This window comes from Paramormyrops kingsleyae, chromosome 4, assembly GCF_048594095.1.
Source record: "Paramormyrops kingsleyae isolate MSU_618 chromosome 4, PKINGS_0.4, whole genome shotgun sequence".
Lineage (NCBI taxonomy): Eukaryota > Metazoa > Chordata > Actinopteri > Osteoglossiformes > Mormyridae > Paramormyrops > Paramormyrops kingsleyae.
The window spans coordinates 26,890,009-26,908,416 of NC_132800.1; the positions used below are offsets into that span (position 1 = coordinate 26,890,009).

The 18,408-nt window shown below is 43.8% G+C and overlaps 1 protein-coding gene and 1 long non-coding RNA gene across 2 annotated transcripts in view; both read left to right on the forward strand.

Moving 5' to 3' along the window:
• Positions 1-4,094: 4,094 nt before the first annotated feature.
• LOC111859696 (uncharacterized) lies at positions 4,095-5,459 on the forward strand. Its single transcript, XR_011990221.1, has 3 exons — positions 4,095-4,247; positions 5,157-5,204; positions 5,348-5,459. It is a non-coding gene; the product is annotated as an uncharacterized lncRNA (long non-coding RNA).
• A 131-nt stretch (positions 5,460-5,590) lies between these two features.
• LOC111852564 (MAM and LDL-receptor class A domain-containing protein 2) overlaps positions 5,591-18,408 on the forward strand; it is a 43,410-nt gene continuing 30,592 nt past the window's right edge. The window contains exons 1-14 of the mRNA XM_072711706.1: positions 5,591-5,714; positions 7,187-7,286; positions 7,907-8,069; positions 8,902-9,145; positions 9,591-9,722; positions 10,326-10,453; positions 10,931-11,165; positions 11,819-12,081; positions 14,692-14,782; positions 14,896-15,039; positions 15,130-15,258; positions 15,569-15,696; positions 17,321-17,489; positions 17,900-18,019. Coding sequence (XP_072567807.1) covers positions 5,660-5,714; positions 7,187-7,286; positions 7,907-8,069; positions 8,902-9,145; positions 9,591-9,722; positions 10,326-10,453; positions 10,931-11,165; positions 11,819-12,081; positions 14,692-14,782; positions 14,896-15,039; positions 15,130-15,258; positions 15,569-15,696; positions 17,321-17,489; positions 17,900-18,019 — 2,101 coding nt within the window. The 5' untranslated portion in view covers positions 5,591-5,659. The remainder of the gene's footprint in view (positions 5,715-7,186; positions 7,287-7,906; positions 8,070-8,901; positions 9,146-9,590; positions 9,723-10,325; positions 10,454-10,930; positions 11,166-11,818; positions 12,082-14,691; positions 14,783-14,895; positions 15,040-15,129; positions 15,259-15,568; positions 15,697-17,320; positions 17,490-17,899; positions 18,020-18,408) is intronic.

Here is an 18,408-nt window from a genome sequence, read left to right on the forward strand (position 1 = left end):
AAAATGGTAGATTACCTGGACTCAAATAACATTTTGAGGGATAGCCAGCATGGATTTAGGAGAGGTAGATCCTGTTTAACAAATCTGTTGGAGTTTTTTGAGGAAGCTACTCAGGAAGTTGATGATAAGAAGGCCTATGATGTCATCTATTTAGATTTCCAAAAGGCTTTTGATGTTGTTCCCCACAAGAGGCTCTCACTTAAACTCAAAGCGACAGGTATTTTAGGAACTGTAGCGACTTGGATTGATAACTGGTTAACGGATAGGAAGCAGCGAGTAGTTATAAGAGGCTCGATGTCACAGTGGGCCTGCGTTCATAGTGGGGTACCGCAGGGTTCAATTTTAGGACCACTTTTGTTCCTAATTTACATAAATGATATAGACACCAATATATACAGTAAACTGGTGAAATTTGCAGATGACACCAAGGTGGGTGGTGTAGCAGATACTGAACTAGCGGCTCAGCAGCTACAGCGGGATCTTAATTTAATTAGTGACTGGGCTGACACCTGGCAGATGAAATTTAACATAGACAAATGTAAGGTACTCCATGTAGGGAGCAGAAATTTAAAGTACAGGTATTTTATGGGACCTACTGAAATAAAGGTAGCTGATTATGAGAAAGACCTTGGTGTGTATGTTGATGCTTCCATGTCTCATTCTCGCCAGTGTGGGGAAGCAATAAAAAAGGCCAATAGGATGTTGGGGTACATCTCCAGGTGTGTGGAGTTTAAGTCAAGGGAGGTAATGCTAAGATTATACAATTCCTTGGTGAGACCTCACCTAGAATATTGTGTACAGGTTTGGTCACCATATCTTAAAAAGGACATAGCGGCCTTAGAAAAGGTGCAGCGTAGGGCCACAAGAATGATTCCTGGTCTTAGAGGAATGTCATACGAGGAAAGGTTATTTGAGCTAAATCTGTTCAGCCTCAAGCAAAGGAGACTGAGGGGGGACATGATCCAGGTCTATAAGATTCTAACAGGTTTGGATGCTGTTCAACCGAATAGTTACTTCAGCATTAGTTCAAATACAAGAACTCGTGGCCATAGGTGGAAATTAGCGGGAGAACATTTCAAACTGGATTTAAGGAAGCACTTCTTTACACAGCGTGTAGTCAGAGTATGGAATAGTCTTCCTGATAACGTAGTGCAAGCTGAATCCTTGGGTTCCTTTAAATCAGAGCTAGATAAGATTTTAACAACTCTGAGCTATTAGTTAAGTTCTCCCCAAGCGAGCTCGATGGGCCGAATGGCCTCCTCTCGTTTGTATAGTTCTTATGTTCTTATGTTCTTATGTTCTTATGTGTAGCCTGGAAGCAGCCTGCCTCACAGTGTAGCCTTCTGTCAGCAGAACCAGGATTAAACCAGGATTTAAAAATCCAGATTTATTAAAAACAATATGGAGTGGTCACTTAATTTTTTCCGCAGTTGTACGTTCTATAAGACTACATATGTACAGATAGGTAGCAATACAGAGGAGTAGCTGTTGGTCCTCCTGCCTCAGAGAGCCAGATTTTTTGTTTGTTTGTAGTTTGTTTTGCTTCTTCCCAGACATTTTGTGTTTGTATTTTGCATTGCCTCTGATTTGTCAGTAGACTTGCTGGAGGAACTGGTCATATTGCAACGAGTCCATGTTGTTCATTTTTGTTTTGCTTCTGATTGATCCACACAATACAGTTTGTCCTGCGATGTATCTGCCTCATAGATCAGTTGCAGTTTTCTTGATGTGAACTGCTGATGTTTCATTTTAGCAATACTGCAGACATGGATGCACCACAGTGTGTGCTGCTGTGGTGTAATTCTCGCCACTCAGGTCAGGCACGGAGACCTCAGGTGTTTATCAATATGTGTACTTGACCATACTTGTGTTCTCTCGTACCCATTTGACATTATCTTCCATTGCCAGAGTACAGTTTCAATACTCAATAACAGAAGTACAGTTGATGGTAAAAATCCCCGGATGTTGTTCTTGCACCGTCCCAAATATCAAGGATGCGTTTGTTGCATCCTTACCAGCCAGAGCAATCCCATGATACATCCCCTGTACTTTTGTTCTTAGTATTGGACCTGGTTTTCAGCAATTGAAGATGACATAAAACAGGTATGTGAGACAACAAATATAATCAAGTACGCATATTGAGAAAACATCCCCACCCCCTCTGACTGGACTGAAAAAAACATGGCTCATGTATTTGAAGAACAGCTAGCTACAGAAGTGCAGAAATATTGGCATTTACGCGATTCCCTGCTATAGGATTATAAAGACTCCCATGTGGCTGCAAACTAAAATAAAATACATGTTTGTGACTGTTATGCCATTTACCTGTCTGTCTCCTTACATACTGTAAGTACATAATGCAGAGTTAGTTTTATTAAAATACTTATATTTAATATAACATCTGTTCCATAATTTATAAACATAATGCAGCTTCGATGTTTCACCAGGACCGAGAGGATCTTCTGTGTGAGGTTAAGGTAAAAAGAGCTGTGCTTAAATTGCATTATTTATAAGGAATAACATCAACATCTTGGATGTCCAACACGTTACTCAGAAAACTCAAGCAAGTCCCAGTCTAGTGTTTCATGAATTGCTGCCTATTATACAGAAGAATATGGATGTTGCTCCTAGGATTTGATAGCTTCTCACAGAAACCCTTCAGGAGAGTGAGAATTAGGAAGGAGGACTTTGTCGTCTTGTTTTCCTCAGTGGATTCTTTTATGGCCCAATTTCAGCACTCCAGTTCCGACCAGAAGAATTGTTGGTAACCATTGTAGGGTTTCATTTCTGTGCATGAATAAATTAGCAGATAATTGTTTGGTTATAAAAATGGTCAATAAAAGCTTTTGTTTGGCTTTAAAACTGTATCCCTTTCATTGACTCACATTTTAGCCCTTCTGAATCACACATAGTCCAGTGTTTAGTCATCACACTGCCCTCTGCTGGCAAGTCCTTGTATGGATCAGATCTCTTCTCTTTGCCAGGTGGATATGAGTGTCTTGATATATATATATAATTACTGTAATTTTGTGTATCTTACTTTTGTGCATGTCAGATGCTTAAACTTTGTCATATGTCTTTCGCTTATGTTTTATGGGTTGGTGCTGATCCGTGTGTTAAATCAGCCATAAAATACCCTCAAAACAATAATTTATCATCCCATTTGTTTCTTACCTCTTAGTTACCTTGTTAAGCTCCCTTATCCATTAAAAGATTAGTTTTAATGTTTTTGGTGTGGCTTTCTGGACCTTTCTTTTGACAGCATGCCTCTCGTTTTCAATAAAAAAAAAAATTATGGTAAAATAAACCTCAAGAGAATTATATAAATAAACTGAATTGGTCTTATCTTGCCTTACATGTCTGGGCATGCCTTGCCTAGTGAAAAAAACTGTTTAAATTTATTTTGTTTAAATAGAGGTTCCTGACAAAGTCAAAAAGCCTTGATGCAGTACACAAATCTATGTGGTGCTTTTATGCATTTTAAACTTACAAACAGGTTGGTGCCGAGCCGAACACCATGGGAAGGTTAAGAGTGTGAGAATGTGTGAACAAATGGCATAAAACTGTAGCATTTGTACTTGCGATATGGAGGTATACAGGTGTTTTTACAAGCACGCTATGGAAAAACGACAGCAAAGTGACAATGTCTGGGGTTCTGCAAAAGGAAAACCCACAGCGAAACAAACCAGACACTAGGTCTGTGTTAGCGGGTCTGTGTTAGTGGGTCTGTGTTAGCGGGTCTGCGTTAGCTGTTCTGTGTTAGCGGGTCTGTGTTAATGGGTCTGTGTTAGTGGGTCTGTTTTAGCGGGTCTGTGTTAGTGGGTCTGTGTTAGCGGGTCTGCGTTAGCTGTTCTGTGTTAGCGGGTCTGTGTTAGTGGGTCTGTGTTAGCGGGTCTGCGTTAGCTGTTCTGTGTTAGCGGGTCTGCGTTAGCGGGTCTGTGTTAGTGGGTCTGCGTTAGCTGTTCTGTGTTAGCGGGTCTGCGTTAGCGGGTCTGTGTTAGTGATGTTGAAAGAGTCGTAGCAGTCAGGGGCGTGTCCTCCAAGCAAGGCATGCTGAGTTCACAGTGGACTTTAGCTTCAGCACAGATAAGGTAATCCAGGAGAGAGACCCAGATAAAGACTATAAGTTAGGCTGCTAATTGATTCTTTGTGGAGGGACGACGCTCGCCTTGTGGACTGAGGGCTGCGCCTGCCTCTGTCTGACCCGTTCTGACCCAACATGGGAAGGTCAGCACACCTGCTGCTCGGTAAGATGCTTCAGACTGCTGGGATTTCTACCCTGACTCACGGACACCAGATCCAGTGCTCCATGAGGGGAGAGTGAGCTCAGGGGCCTGGGGGGTGTAGGAGAGGGGGCTGGCCAATATCAGCTGAATGTGGGAGTGGGAGATGCACCATGCAACGAGGGCTCCATTAATATGATTGGCTGTCTGAAGACAGGACTTTACCTGCCCCATAGATACTGTGAGCCCGTTACTGTGCATATGCCAGTGATTTCGTGTGTGGTGGGAATCTGCAGTTTAAGTGACACTCTCTGGTTCGTCTGTCCTGGTGTCTCATGCTCCACATTCCCCGACATGAAAGGAAACATTCATGTGGTAATAGAATATCAGAATAACAGAAGATATATTTTCTGATAGAGACTTAGGTAGTTATTTCACCAAGATAAGAATCTGCGTGTGTCACGAAAATATGTGAAGGGTGAGAATCGTAATTACTTCTGGTGACGAAAGCCAAAGGATGCAGTGGAGCAGAGAAACAGGTAAGAAATGTGGTGCACAAAACCCAGAGATGATAACAAATACAGTATTAAAGGAAGCTCAAGATCGCTGTACTTCTGAGGAACTTTGTGAAACAGTTTGCTGCATACACTGTGTCTCTCCCAGTCCGATCAAATTTATTAAAGAGCAACTGCAAGCTATTCAATCTGATTTCAACAGTACTGTTTATATTTGTCTCAAAAAAACTACTGTTGACTTTACAACAAAAACTTCCCAAAAAACTATGTGTATAGTGGAGGTAGGAAGCTGTGTGTTCATTTTAAGATTGAACATTAACGTTGTCCGTGGTACGATGTGTCATTTACCCCTTGGAGCTCTGGATCACAACACAGATTGGTTGTCGCTGATGTTTGATGATGGTTCTTCGACTGGCAGGTTTCCTTGGCTTTCTGGAGGTCCTGCTCTGGGGTCTACATGTGACAGGTACGTGCTCTCCAGATACTCAGGGATGATGGACTATCAGACGGAGTTCACCATGTTCTCATATCTGCTTGAAAAACATTCCAGCCAATGCAGACTGTTCACTAGGGCTTTCCCTGGCACTGCCGGCCTGTCTGTTTCAGCAGCAGTTCACAGGTGTCTTGAAGGACAGTTCCAGTGTGTTTCCCAAGAATGTGTCTCCCAGGAGAACATCTGTGATTACCATAGTGACTGCACCGATGGATCGGATGAAGAGTTCTGTGGCAAGTCGCTTTCTGGATCCGCTGCTCTCATGAGCTGGTGTTTAAAGATCTAGAGTGGCAACCATGGTCGAATCCCACGTAAGGCTGTTACTGTTATGTGATCTTTTCTCTGATCCTACAGGGTCCTGTAACTTTGACCTGCACTCCTGTGGGTGGAAAGATGTGAGTAGCAGCTCCTACAGATGGAGGCTAGAAATGGCCAACGTCAGCTCCGAGCCCGGGGTGGACCACACCACCGGCTCACCATTCGGTAGGTTTTCCTGATCATGTGCTACTGGAGGCACTACCCAGCTGTGGGTTAGTTATCCCTGTTCCCATGTGCTACTGGAGGCACTACCCAGCTGTGGGTTAGTTATCCCTGTTCCCATGTGCTGCTAGAGGCACTAACCGGCTTTGGGTTGGTTATCCCTGTTCCCATGTGCTGCTGGAGGCACTACCCAGCTTTGGGTTGGTAATCCCTGTTCCCATGTGCTACTGGAGGCACTACCCAGCTTTGGGTTGGTAATCCCTGTTCCCATATGCTGCTGGAGGCATTAACCGGCTTTGGGTTAGTTATCCCTGTTCCCATGTGCTGCTGGAGGCACTAACCAGCTTTGGGTTGGTAATCCCTGTTCCCATGTGCTACTGGAGGCACTACCCAGCTTTGGGTTGGTAATCCCTGTTCCCATGTGCTGCTGGAGGCATTAACCGGCTTAGGGTTGGTTATCCCTGTTCCCATGTGCTGCTGGAGGCATTAACCGGCTTTGGGTTGGTAATCCCTGTTCCCATGTGCTGCTGGAGGCATTAACCGGCTTAGGGTTGGTTATCCCTGTTCCCTTGTGCTGCTGGAGGCACTAACCGGCTTAGGGTTGGTTATCCCTGTTCCCTTGTGCTGCTGGAGGCACTAACTGGCTTTGGGTTAGTTATTGCGGTTCCCATTGGCCATGGCCAATAGGAACAGGGGCGTGACTAGGAATTCTGGGCCCCCTGACAAAATGTCACCTAGGGGCCTTTCACCCAATTTTATGTACTCAGGGACCCCTGTAAAGTGCTGGGCCCTCTGAATCTGCTATGGTATTCATGCTGTATTCATCTCTGTAGCTAGCAGAGTACTCATACCACTTCTGGTCCCTTGAGCATGGTGCTTATCCCCTTGATGCTGGCTGATCCTGTGCTTGATGGTGGCTGATCCGGTGCTTGACTCTGGCTGACCCTGTCTTTGATGCTGGCTGATTCTGTGCTTGATGCTGGCTGATCCTGTGCTTGATGCTGGCTGATCCTGTGCTTGATGGTGGCTGATCCGGTGCTTGACTCTGGCTGACCCTGTCTTTGATGCTGGCTGATCCTGTGCTTGATGCTGGCTGATCCTGTGCTTGATGCTGGCTGATCCGGTGCTTGACTCTGGCTGACCTTGTCTTTGATGCTGACTGATCCTGTGCTCTGACTCCAAAACCCACTCTCATCCTCCATATATATACACGTGTTTCTATACTTTTTATGGAAATCAAGAAAGGTTGTTTGACAACTACCCAAGTTCCCTCTCTATTATAGGTTCATTTTCTAACATGACTCTTTTTTGTTTTCTTCTGATATTTCTTTCTATTCTTGCCTGTTCTTCTGTTCCATTTACCACTCTTGCTATGTCATGCTTTCTTTCAGCGATTCTGCCACCCAGAGACTAATAGCACACTGTAAGCTTGCTGCGCATATTGTCACATACCACGTTCTTCTGTCCTTCTCCAGGTAGCATCATGCACGTGGAGGGATCTAATCCATCTCCCTTGTCCAAAGCCCAGCTGGAAACCGTTCTTTCCAAACCCACGGCAATAGGCTGTCACATCACGTGAGGATCACATTTTCGCTTGGAAACTATAGCCTGAGTCTGGAGTTAGTCAGTAGCTAAATCATTAGCTTGATGCCGTTAGCTGCCTAGTTCTTTTTCCATGGAACACAACTGCCATTGGTCCATCTCCTGTGGTCAAGGTGTGGTCAGGTTTCCCTATATTTCAGCACCTTGTTGACCTGAAGTGTGTACTGACTGCAATGACCTTGCTGACCTGCAGTGTGTAATAACTGCAATGACCTTGCTGACCTGCAGTGTGTAATAACTGCAATGACCTTGCTGACCTGCAGTGTGTAATAACTGCAATGACCTTGCTGACCTGCAGTGTGTAATGACTGCAATGACCTTGCTGACCTGCAGTGTGTAATAACTGCAATGATCTTGCTGACCTGCAGTGTGTAATAACTGCAATGACCTTGCTGAGCAGCAGTGTGTAATAACTGCAATGACCTTGCTGACCTGCAGTGTGTAATGACTGCAATGACCTTGCTGACCTGCAGTGTGTAATAACTGCAATGACCTTGCTGAGCAGCTTCCTTTAAAGCCTCCTGGACACATAAATCGATGGATTGTTAACGGCAACAGATCCATTGACTGAATTATTTTTTCCTTGCTTCTAGCTTTTGGTACCACCTGTTTGACAGCATAGGGCTTTCCTCAGAAGTCTCCTTACACGTCACCACAAACTCATCCCTCCAGAAGTTGTGGGAGATAAAGAAGGCACAGACCAAGGGCTGGGAAAATGTAACTGTCCACATCGGGAACAGAGCCCCAGGTTCCAAGGTGGGCCTCCTCTGGCGTCAGCGGTGGGCTGGGTGGTTCTGGGGCCCCACTGAAAAGTCACTTTGGAGCCCCTAAACCTCCAGGGGGCCCAAACACATGTAGGCCTAATCTCTGTCTCTGATGCTACAAGGAGACATGATTTCAGACCCGGCACAGAGATTCACTGGGAATCTGTCATCTGTCCTGTCAGCTCACTTACTGGGTTCTGATACAGACAGTACAGCAGCCAAGACATTTACATTAGCAACCAAAAAATATATTGAATTATACATCAAATTATACATTTCCATTATACAATAATTATACATTAAATGAATTACATTAATTATACATTAAATATTTAAGTTTACTTTAATTATACCTTTAATTTAAATAAAAATTTGGTTGATATTTACAATGATTACTTCAGATGTCGGCCCCAATGTAAGATATACAATTCCAGTATCTATATTTATGATGTTTGCATTAAAAACTTAAAGTTATATTTAATAGCATAATTTATATCTTATCATAATATAAAATTGGATTTTGGTCTGTAACAATGACTTTGCAGTAGGAATAATTTTCAATAGTTGTCTTTTAACACATAGTGATTTTGAAATCAGGTTGTGTAGTGCTGATGTAATTCAGTGTAAACAGGGGAGATAAATCCAGCATAAACAGGGGAGGTAAATCCAGTGTAAACCAGTTAAAATGTCTGTGAATCGTCTAAACAAATGAAAGAGATTAATGATTATCCCAGGAAAAATCCCACTGGATCTATCCTATGTCATCCTCATATCCCTCATTCCTGATCCACCCCTCTTTCCCTGTATCTCCCATAAACCCATAGCTGCAGTTCATGGTGACGCCCACGTTCATCGGTGACCAGGACGTGGCACTGGATGACATGCAGCTGCTGGACTGCTCAGAGCGGGACGTTCCCGCCGGCTCTTCTCGGCTCTCCTGCTCGTTCGAGGCGGACGCCTGTGCCTGGTACAATGACCAAGGTTCTCTAGCCTCCTGGGAGAGGGTCATCGGGAAAGACCCATGGAGCCAGCAGCTACGCCCAGACCATGACCACACCAGCGGCACCGGTATGCTGCCCCCTAGCTGTCAGGGGGTTACACGCACTCCAGAAGGCCTTGCTGATGCACCATTGAGCTTGGGCTCAATATCTTGAATGGATGTTAAGTCGTATTTATGGGAAACTAACACAAAAAAGTTGACTGACATGTGAGAAGAAACCTAGTGCTTATGAAGGTCTTAGCCCTTCTGATAAGATAAACTACTTCAGCCAGTGGTCTCAAAAGCAATGATAAGACACTTATGAGAACTGGGGGAGGAAGGCTTGGATTCACGAGCGATCAGCGCATAGTTACAGCTTCTCCCTGAGCAACTTCATGTCTTATTTTAATGAGCTTTAATGAGTATTATTACTCGTTTTCTACAAGCACCATGACAACTAAGAGACGTTTCTTTTATTCTTCTAAGGTGTGCGAAATTGGTCTTTTTTGTGTTTGTCTGTTTTTGTCTTTCAAGGTTACTACATGTTTGTGGGTTCAAAGTCCAGAACAGCGCCCGCTGTTAAAGCCCAACTCCTGAGCTACCCCCAGGATGCCAGAAAAGCACAGTGTCTCAGCTTCTGGTACCACATGTTTGGAGGCACCGTTGGTGAGAGCAGCTTCTCCTCTGCACTGCTTGGTGGTCCTGGGCATTGTGGGGAACTAGCCAGTCAGGATGGGGAAAACAAAACTCCAAAGCCACGGAGCCTCATTGTCAGCTGTCAATCACACTTAACTCTCTTTTCATTGGTTACTTTATTAGATACCACAGGTGACTCACAGCACCTAGCAGTTCTACCAGTGTGATTTTATAGTTGTTATACAATAATTATAACTGACTTACTAGAGCAGTGCGAGGCACAATGTGATTTTTATGTACTTAATTAAACAATAAGAACTGACCCAGTGGAGCAGTGAGTCACTGTCAATTGTTAAGACTTAGTGTGATTATACTTTAAATTGTAAAAACTAATTCACTGGAGCAGATTGAAGCACAGCTCCTTAGAATGACTTGATATATTTTTTATTTAATCAAATAGTTAAAACTGACTCACTGGAGCAGTGTCACAGTTTATCAATAAGACTCATTACAATAACTACATTTATTTATTTTATTGTAGCTCTGCATCCATAGCAAAGGCTCAGTGAGCAGCTTAACCTACGTTTGGGCTAGAGATAATAAATCTGACTGGACCCCCCCCCTCCTTTCCAGGATCCCTGAAGTTTATTTCCAGACATGCCAGAGGGGGTGACAGACTGCAGTGGGTGCGAGTTGGGACACAGGGGAACAAGTGGCACTTTGTGGACCTCCAAATCGAAGAGAGTGACACACCAGCACAGGTACAGGGTCACCTCATCCAGCCCACCTTGTCCCCTATATCTCTTCTGTCAAGCTCAGTACAGTATTATTAATAATAATAATTATTATTATTATAGGGCCGGAGCCCTGTGTAGCTTAGTTATTTCCCTGTTCCACCACAAATGATTCAGCTCAAGTGCGGTAATTAGCACAAGGAGCTGCAGCGAGTTGAATCAGGTGTGTTAAGTGTGGAGAAACCTAAAAATGTGCAGTACTCCGGCCCCCCAGGACTGGAGTCTGACACTCCTGCTCTAAGGCTAATTGGGGCTCATAGTGACCCTGTACTGGAGAAGTGACTTTGGAAAATGGATGGGAGGGTAGGCAATGATATGCAAGCCAATGAGGTCCAGTTGTTTCACTGCTAAATGGCAGAGCATCTGAACGAGGTGCATGTAAGAGGGTTTGTGCTCAGCTTCTGATGATGTGTCTTAACCAGCTTTATGGTCGGCACGTCCCAGTTTGTGTTTGAGGCCACAGTAGGCGGGGCCTATGGGAGCATCGCTATCGACGACGTGGTTGTTTCCGCCGCCGCGGACGGGTCATGCCCCGCCGAGAGAGAGTGCACCTTCCAGGGCTCCCTCTGCGGCCTACTGCAAGACCACACGGGGAACTTCAACTGGAGCAGAACCACAGGGGAGCAGTCTGTAAACACCTCCTGTCCCGGCCACGACCACACCCTGGGGACGGCTCAAGGTGAGAGTGAAAAACATTATGATCTTAATAACTTCTGTTTGTTTAATTCAATCTCTTTAATATTAGTTATGTATGTAAGAAATATATGTAATAATATATGAGTCTGGACTATAGACAGAGTGATTTATAATTATATTGACATATCAGGGTAAACTGTAACCAAAGATTCAATCAAATGATTACATCTGCTCTTTATTAAAATATATATTAAAGATAAATTTTAAAATATATGGATATGCGAGTGGGTTTACCTATCCTTATGGGGACACAATGTCCCCATAACGTGATAAATATCTGTTTTATTTTACAAAAATCGGTGACTGCTATGAAAAAACTAAAAATGCAAAAACTGTTGTATTTTGTTAGGTTACTTATGGTTATGGTTAGGGCAGGGTGGGGGTTAAGGTTGTCATAGTTAGCACTAGCATTTTTCCCATAGAAATGAATGATTTCACGTTTACCCTACATGTGCGTGCGTGTGTGTGTATGTGTGTGTCTGTGTGTGTGTGTGTGTGTCCGTGTGTGTGTGTCTGTGTGTGCATGTGTGTGCGTGTGTGTGTGTGTGTGTGTGTGTGTGTGTGCCCTGCGATGGGTTGGTGCTTAAAAATTTCAGCCCACAGAGGACTCTTGGTGTGTCATGCTTCTGCCTTCAGGTTACTATCTGAGTGCCCAGATCTGGCGCTGGTCCGTTGGTGACGTGGGCCGAGTGCTGACCCGCCTCCATGACCCGACTCCGAAAAGTGGGGAATGTCTGAAGTTCTGGTACCACATGGACGGCGAAGGTGTCGGGACCCTCAGCATCTACCTGCAAAAGCTGGACCGGTCCAGGGTGCTTCTGTGGAGCGAGCATGGGAACCAGGGGGACCTCTGGAGGCAGGGCAGGACTACGGTCCTTAGCCATGATGCCCCATACCAGGTGAGACCCAACTCGTCACACAGTTCATTAGGCGTTCCTATAGCATTTACATTATTTATTCTTTAGGGGACACCTTTATCCAAAGTGACATACATTTTTAAGAAGACAGGGTCAGCCAATCCCTACAGCAATTGGGGTAGGGGCTTTGCTTAAGGGCTCAACCGTGAAATCACTCTGCTGATCCTGGGAATTGAACCAGCAACCTTCCAATCCCAAGCACAGTATCCTAACCCAGTAAGCGACACACCAGTCCCAATAGCTACTCCTCTGTTACTAAAGTGTTTTACCAGAGTTCAGAAAGTGTGGCTGTCTGCTAATTCAAAGACAATAATAATGTACTGCCAAGGACCCAACCAAAAGCCCGGTACCAAGAGTAGGATTTGAACCCATATGGCCGACCATCCATCAGATATGAGATCTAGCATCGTAACCTACTGTGCCATCCTGGTCTATTAAGACTGTAGAACCTTACTTAGATGGCTCCTTGTTCTTCTCCATGATTGCTGCTGGAATGCAGTTCAGAAAGGTTCATCATATAAAATGTGTGTGTGCTGCACTTATGCACCTCAATGCATCTGACCCCAGCTGATTATCTCCTTATCATATTCTGTATATTGACATCACGCTCAACACGCTATCTGACATGCAGTACAAGAGTTACATTTCCATTCTCTTTCATGAATGTAAGCATGTATTCTGGAAAAAAATGCCTTATCAGGTCAGTACCCTGGACTTTGTGCAGAATAAGCAGGTACTTTTTGCATAGTTTTCTCAAAATGGAAAAAAATGATTCTCAAGCCTATTTCTGAAAATTTCAGCCTATAGGTATAAGTTTGGAGTTCAATTAAAACCAGACATTGCCTTGTAAAATATACTGCTAATACTGATTGATCTATTATACGGCAGAATCCATAGAGCATAAATAGCATAAAAATGGAAAAATGGAGAATGTGCTAAATTAAATTAAATAATTCACCTATTTCCATTGGCCCAAATGCATTAAATAATGATCTGCTTAAGTTAATATGTTAAAAGACAGATATTCTCAATGCATGAATTGTTGTGACCACACATAGAAACATTACATCTGTCTCTCTGTCTTTATACCACCCATATCCTGTATAATATTTAGTGTCTTTCATTGACATTATCCTCATGAAATACAGATTTTTTTTAATCCAAATCATATGAACTATGAACATTTCAAATGTTGTTTGGCAGTATAGCCAAAAAGTGTTAAATTAAAAAGAAACTGTATCCGATCTGGGTGCCCCCCCCAGCTGAAAAAAAAAAGAGCCAAGGTGAATTTGAGTTGTCGAATAATCCGTAGGAGTGAATGTGTGTGTGAGTAGTGTGTGAATGTGCCCTGTGATGGGTTGGCACACTGTCCTGAGTTATTCCCTGCCTTGTGCCTGTTGTTTCCAGGGTAGGATCCGGACCCCCACAATCATGCATAGGACAAGTGATATTGAAGATGAATGAATGAATGAACTAATTAATTAATTGAATGATGGTTAGGGAAGCGCACTTGTAATTGAAAGATTGCTGGTTCGAATGCCCGACCAGCAAGGCACCACTGAGGTACCCTGAGCAAGGTACCGCCCCCAAGCACTGTTCCCCGGGCGCTGAATTAGCTGCCCCCTGCTATGTCACATTGTCACATATGGGTTAAACGCAGAGGACACATTTTGTTGTTGCGCACTGTGTGCTGTGGTGTGTTAACAATGACCACTGATCACCAAATTCTAATTCTTATTAATTAATCCGACTTACTATCAGCTGCATAAGATTTATAGAACCCCAGACTAAGCGTTTTATTGCTGATCATAATTTTCTATGCCAGTACTGCACTTAAGCACAGATACGTTTATCTACCTGCATCAGGAACAGGAAGGTTAAGAGATAATGACAGATAACAGGTCAGCACAAAAGCAGTAACCAAAGAGGAAAAAACAATGATCACCTCTGTTGCACTGGTTTTATGGAATCTGGGCATTTTGACCTGTGTAACCAGTTTTCAGCAATAAATAACAAAGACAGAATGTTCCAGATGGACATCCTGGTGGAGAAAAGGTCTGAAAGTCACATATCAGCCAATTCTTACTTCAGGCACTTAGAGACACAATTTTAACTCTTTTCATATTGGAATTGGTGATGTTTACAATTGAAGATGAATAGAGGAACAGGATTTAAAAGCCACTGCAAATTCACATCTGAATTGAACATACATGACTTAGATGGCATGCTGGTAACATATGTTGTCCCTCTTCTCCACATTTAATGGTTTTAATGTTTGGGGGGGATATCATCTTCAGCCAGTCTTTGGCCAGTGAAGGTAATCCCTTCTGGAACCCCTGGAGAAAAGGGTGCATTTCTTTAAAGATGCCTGACTCTCCTACTAGATAAAAAATGGATATTGGATTGGTTATATGTGGGAATGAAGACCAGTTTAGCATCTGAGTTTGTGACTTTTGGATAGATATATAGATTTAACATAGGTAGATATGTTGGTGCATTGGAGCCACAATTGGTTTAAATTGTGGGGTTGCACGTCTGGGTATATTGTGGGCATATGTGGATTTGTGACACAGCTGGTTGTCTGGTCATCAGGTTGTGTTTGAGGCTGTTACTGGAGATGGTGTTGGGATGGACATAGCTATTGATGACCTCCTGATCCTGAATGGACCATGCCCCCCTCAGGGTAAGCGGGCTGTACCTAGCATATAGGTAATCCTTATCGAACTTGGTATAAGAATATAGAAGGGAGCCAAAGGTTCTGTCTGGGTGTTGACTTGTGCCCATCCTGGGCAATAGGGTTCTGCGACTTTGAGTCAGATCCTTGCAGTTGGCTGAGTGTCCGTCCATTAGTCAGCGGTATGGACTGGGACTGGACTTCGGCGTCTAGCACTGCAGGTGGCCGCGGCCCACCCGTGGACCACACCACAAATTCAGGTCAAGGTAGGACCACAAGAACCAAGATGGCTGCCTTTGTCGCTCACTCTTACTTGTAGTTGTTATGACACATACACCTGGACCTACTTCCTGCAGGTCACTACATGTACTATAGCAAATCGATGCTGACGTCCCCCACGACAACTAACCTGCAGAGTGAATACCTGGATCCCACCACTATGGGATGCCTTGTCTTCTGGTACCATCTCAGTGTGCTCTATCATGGTAAGCAAGGCAGAAAATTGTGGAATCAGAAAACAAAAGCTGCACTATATTACTATTGCAAACTGTTTAAGGACCCCTTCTGACCCCATCTTTTGTTCAGAAGGAATATGAATGCTTTATATTGTTCTCCATAAGTATGACTTCCGGCCTTTGGTTTGGGTGACATAGATGCTAGTTGCTGGGATGCTTATGATCCCCAAAATGCTGGTCACTCCCATTCCTGAAGCTCATCGATGTCCACACTTTATGCCAACGCTACTTGGGCTTTGATCTACTGCAGTGGTCTGCTGACTTTTTGTGCTTGTTCCAGGTGACGTGAAGTTTACAGTGCACTTGAATGAGTCTGGGAGTCTCCGTTTAATCTGGAACCACACGGGATACCAAGGGAACGTCTGGCTGAAGTCCATGGTGGATTACTCCACGTCAAGCCGCCACCAGGTAAGTCAATCTTCCACAATCAATAGCTTCACTCAAAATTCCACTCAGAGACATCACTGTAACGTTTCTGTGGTGCAGATCCTGTATAATATTTAGTGTCTTTCATTCACTTTATCCTCATCAAATACAGATTTTTTTCATCAAAATGTTATGAACTATGAAGTTTTCAATATTGTTTGGCAGTATAGTCAAAAATTCTTAAATTAAAAAGAATCCGATCTGGGTACTCCCCCCGAGTCCAGAAAAGAGACAAGGTGAATTGTCTAATTATCCATAGTAGTGAGTTTGTGTGAATATGTCATGATCCGGGCGGCTCGGGCTTGAGAACGAGGCATGGTGCACAACAAAGGGTGGACGACTCACTGGTGGCTTCCAGGAACAAAAATGGGGTTTATTAAATAAAACAGAAAACACTACAAACACAACTAAACCAAAAGGACCACGCGGGATCAAAAAACTAAAGGGGATAAATAAAGACTATAAATCACAAATAAACATAAACTGGGCAGGGAAACATAATACAGATCAAACACTGAAAATAGCAAAACCTTTGAACATCGCAAACAACAACAACACAACGAACCACTGAGGAACTAAACAGAAGCAGGAACTAAAATACTAAAGGGGTAACGAGACTAACACAGGACAGCTGAGACTAATTAACACAGACCAGGGAAACAGGGCACAGGTGAAACTAATAAACTCAAAGGAACTAAAAAACAGGGAAACTAAGAACTAACCAAGGACACAGGGAAACAGAAACCAACACTAGGGACTTAAACAGGTAAAGACACAAGCAGGGGCACAAGGAACAAAACCAAAACCAACTACAAAATCAGACACAAGAACTAAAGAAACTCAAATGAAACACTAGGGAGCAAAATACAAAAACAGGAGTCGGGATTCAAACACAGGACAGAAGGTACACAGACAACCACATGCTCAACACATTGAGCCACATGACCAGACAGGTAACAGGAGAGAACAAAGACTAACATGAAGGATGAGATGACCAGCAACGCCTGCTGGTCAAACAGGGAAGGGACACGGTAGGACCACAGCAGGGGCTGACCCTGACAGAATATGTATTGCCATGGGTTGGCGCCCCATCATTCCCTGTTATTCCCTGCCTTGTTCCTGTTGTGTCCAGGGTAGGATCCGGACCCCCACAATCTTGCATAGGACAAGTGATATTGAAGATGAATGAATGAATGAATCCGACTTACTAACAGCTACATAAGATTTATAGAACCCCAGACTAAGCGTTTTATTGCTGATCATAATTTTCTATGCCAGTACTGCACTTAAGCACAGATACGTTTATCTACCTGCATCAGGAACAGGAAGGTTAAGAGATAATGGCAGAAAACAGGTCAGCACAAAAGCAGTAACCAAAGAGGAAAAAACAATGATCACCTCTGTTGCACTGGTTTTATGGAATCAGTAAATTTTGACCTGTGTGCAACCAGTTTTCAGCAGTAAATAACAAAGACAGAATGTTCCAGATGGACATCCTGGTGAAGAAAAGGTCTGAAAGTCACATGTCGGCCAATTCTTACTTCAGACACAATTTGAACACTTTTCGTGTTGGAATTGGTGAACCTACTATTATTTTGGGGTGTAGATCCTGTTTGAAGCGAAAGCGCTATCCAGCAGTTCAGTGGATGTCGCCCTGGATGACATCTACATCGTGACAAACCAGACCTGCGCAGGTTTCGTAGTCACCACGGTGGCCCCCACCACAATACCAACAGCTGCCCCGGCAAGCCCGATGGACTGCAGCTTTGAGGAGGGTGAGCGCTTATGGGATGCAGGAACAGGCTACAGGAACAGGCTGCACTTGTGCTACATGATAGACACAGACACGTGCCAGATGAGAGCAAGTTTAGGGGTCAGAGCACCGGCTCAATCATCCTCTAGTGCCCATGGAGCAGTCAGGGTTAAGAGCCTTGATCATGGGCCCTACAGTGAAATTATTACTCTATCAGCCATGGGATTCAAACCCAAGATAATCCAGATTCAGGCATAGACCCCTTCCCCCACAAACCTACACCCCAGAAGTTCATTGATTCCTGCATCCATTTCAATTTGGTATCATGATAAGCTGGCTTATACACTGTATGACTGTACTGTGGCATTTTTTACTGGCTAAGTGCATTGCTCAGGGGTAAAGACCCATATCGGTCTTGGTGTTGGTCCTTAGGACTATGCCGCTGGTCCCAGGAGACTGGCGATTCCTTCGACTGGAGCAGGCAAGCAGGACGGGAGGTGGAGGCTCCTGCAGATGGGCCTCGCTATGATCACAGTGTCGGCAATGAAGAAGGTGCGCCCCCTAGCTGCTGTTAACCTTATGGGTCATAAGTACAAACAGAGACAGACTTCTGCATGTCTTCATACTTGCATTCAATGGACTCAACAAGGCTCCTTTACTTTATTACAATATATATTCCTAATAAGCTTCCGCAGAGACGTTATAAGGGTGCTCAGTAAATTGAAAGCAGTGTTATATGTTGTGAAAGCGCTATCTTCAGTGAAATTTACATATATCATTAAGCTTGTGCACTTCTGTCCAAAGGGTACAGTTTCCTGGCTTGTCAAAAAAAAATTGTACTGGATCCCTTGCCTTGAATGTTAACTGTCATGCTCAAGATTCCAATTATCCAGTGCAGAATCTCTCAAAACCTGGAGCCTAACCTAGAAACACCAGAAACT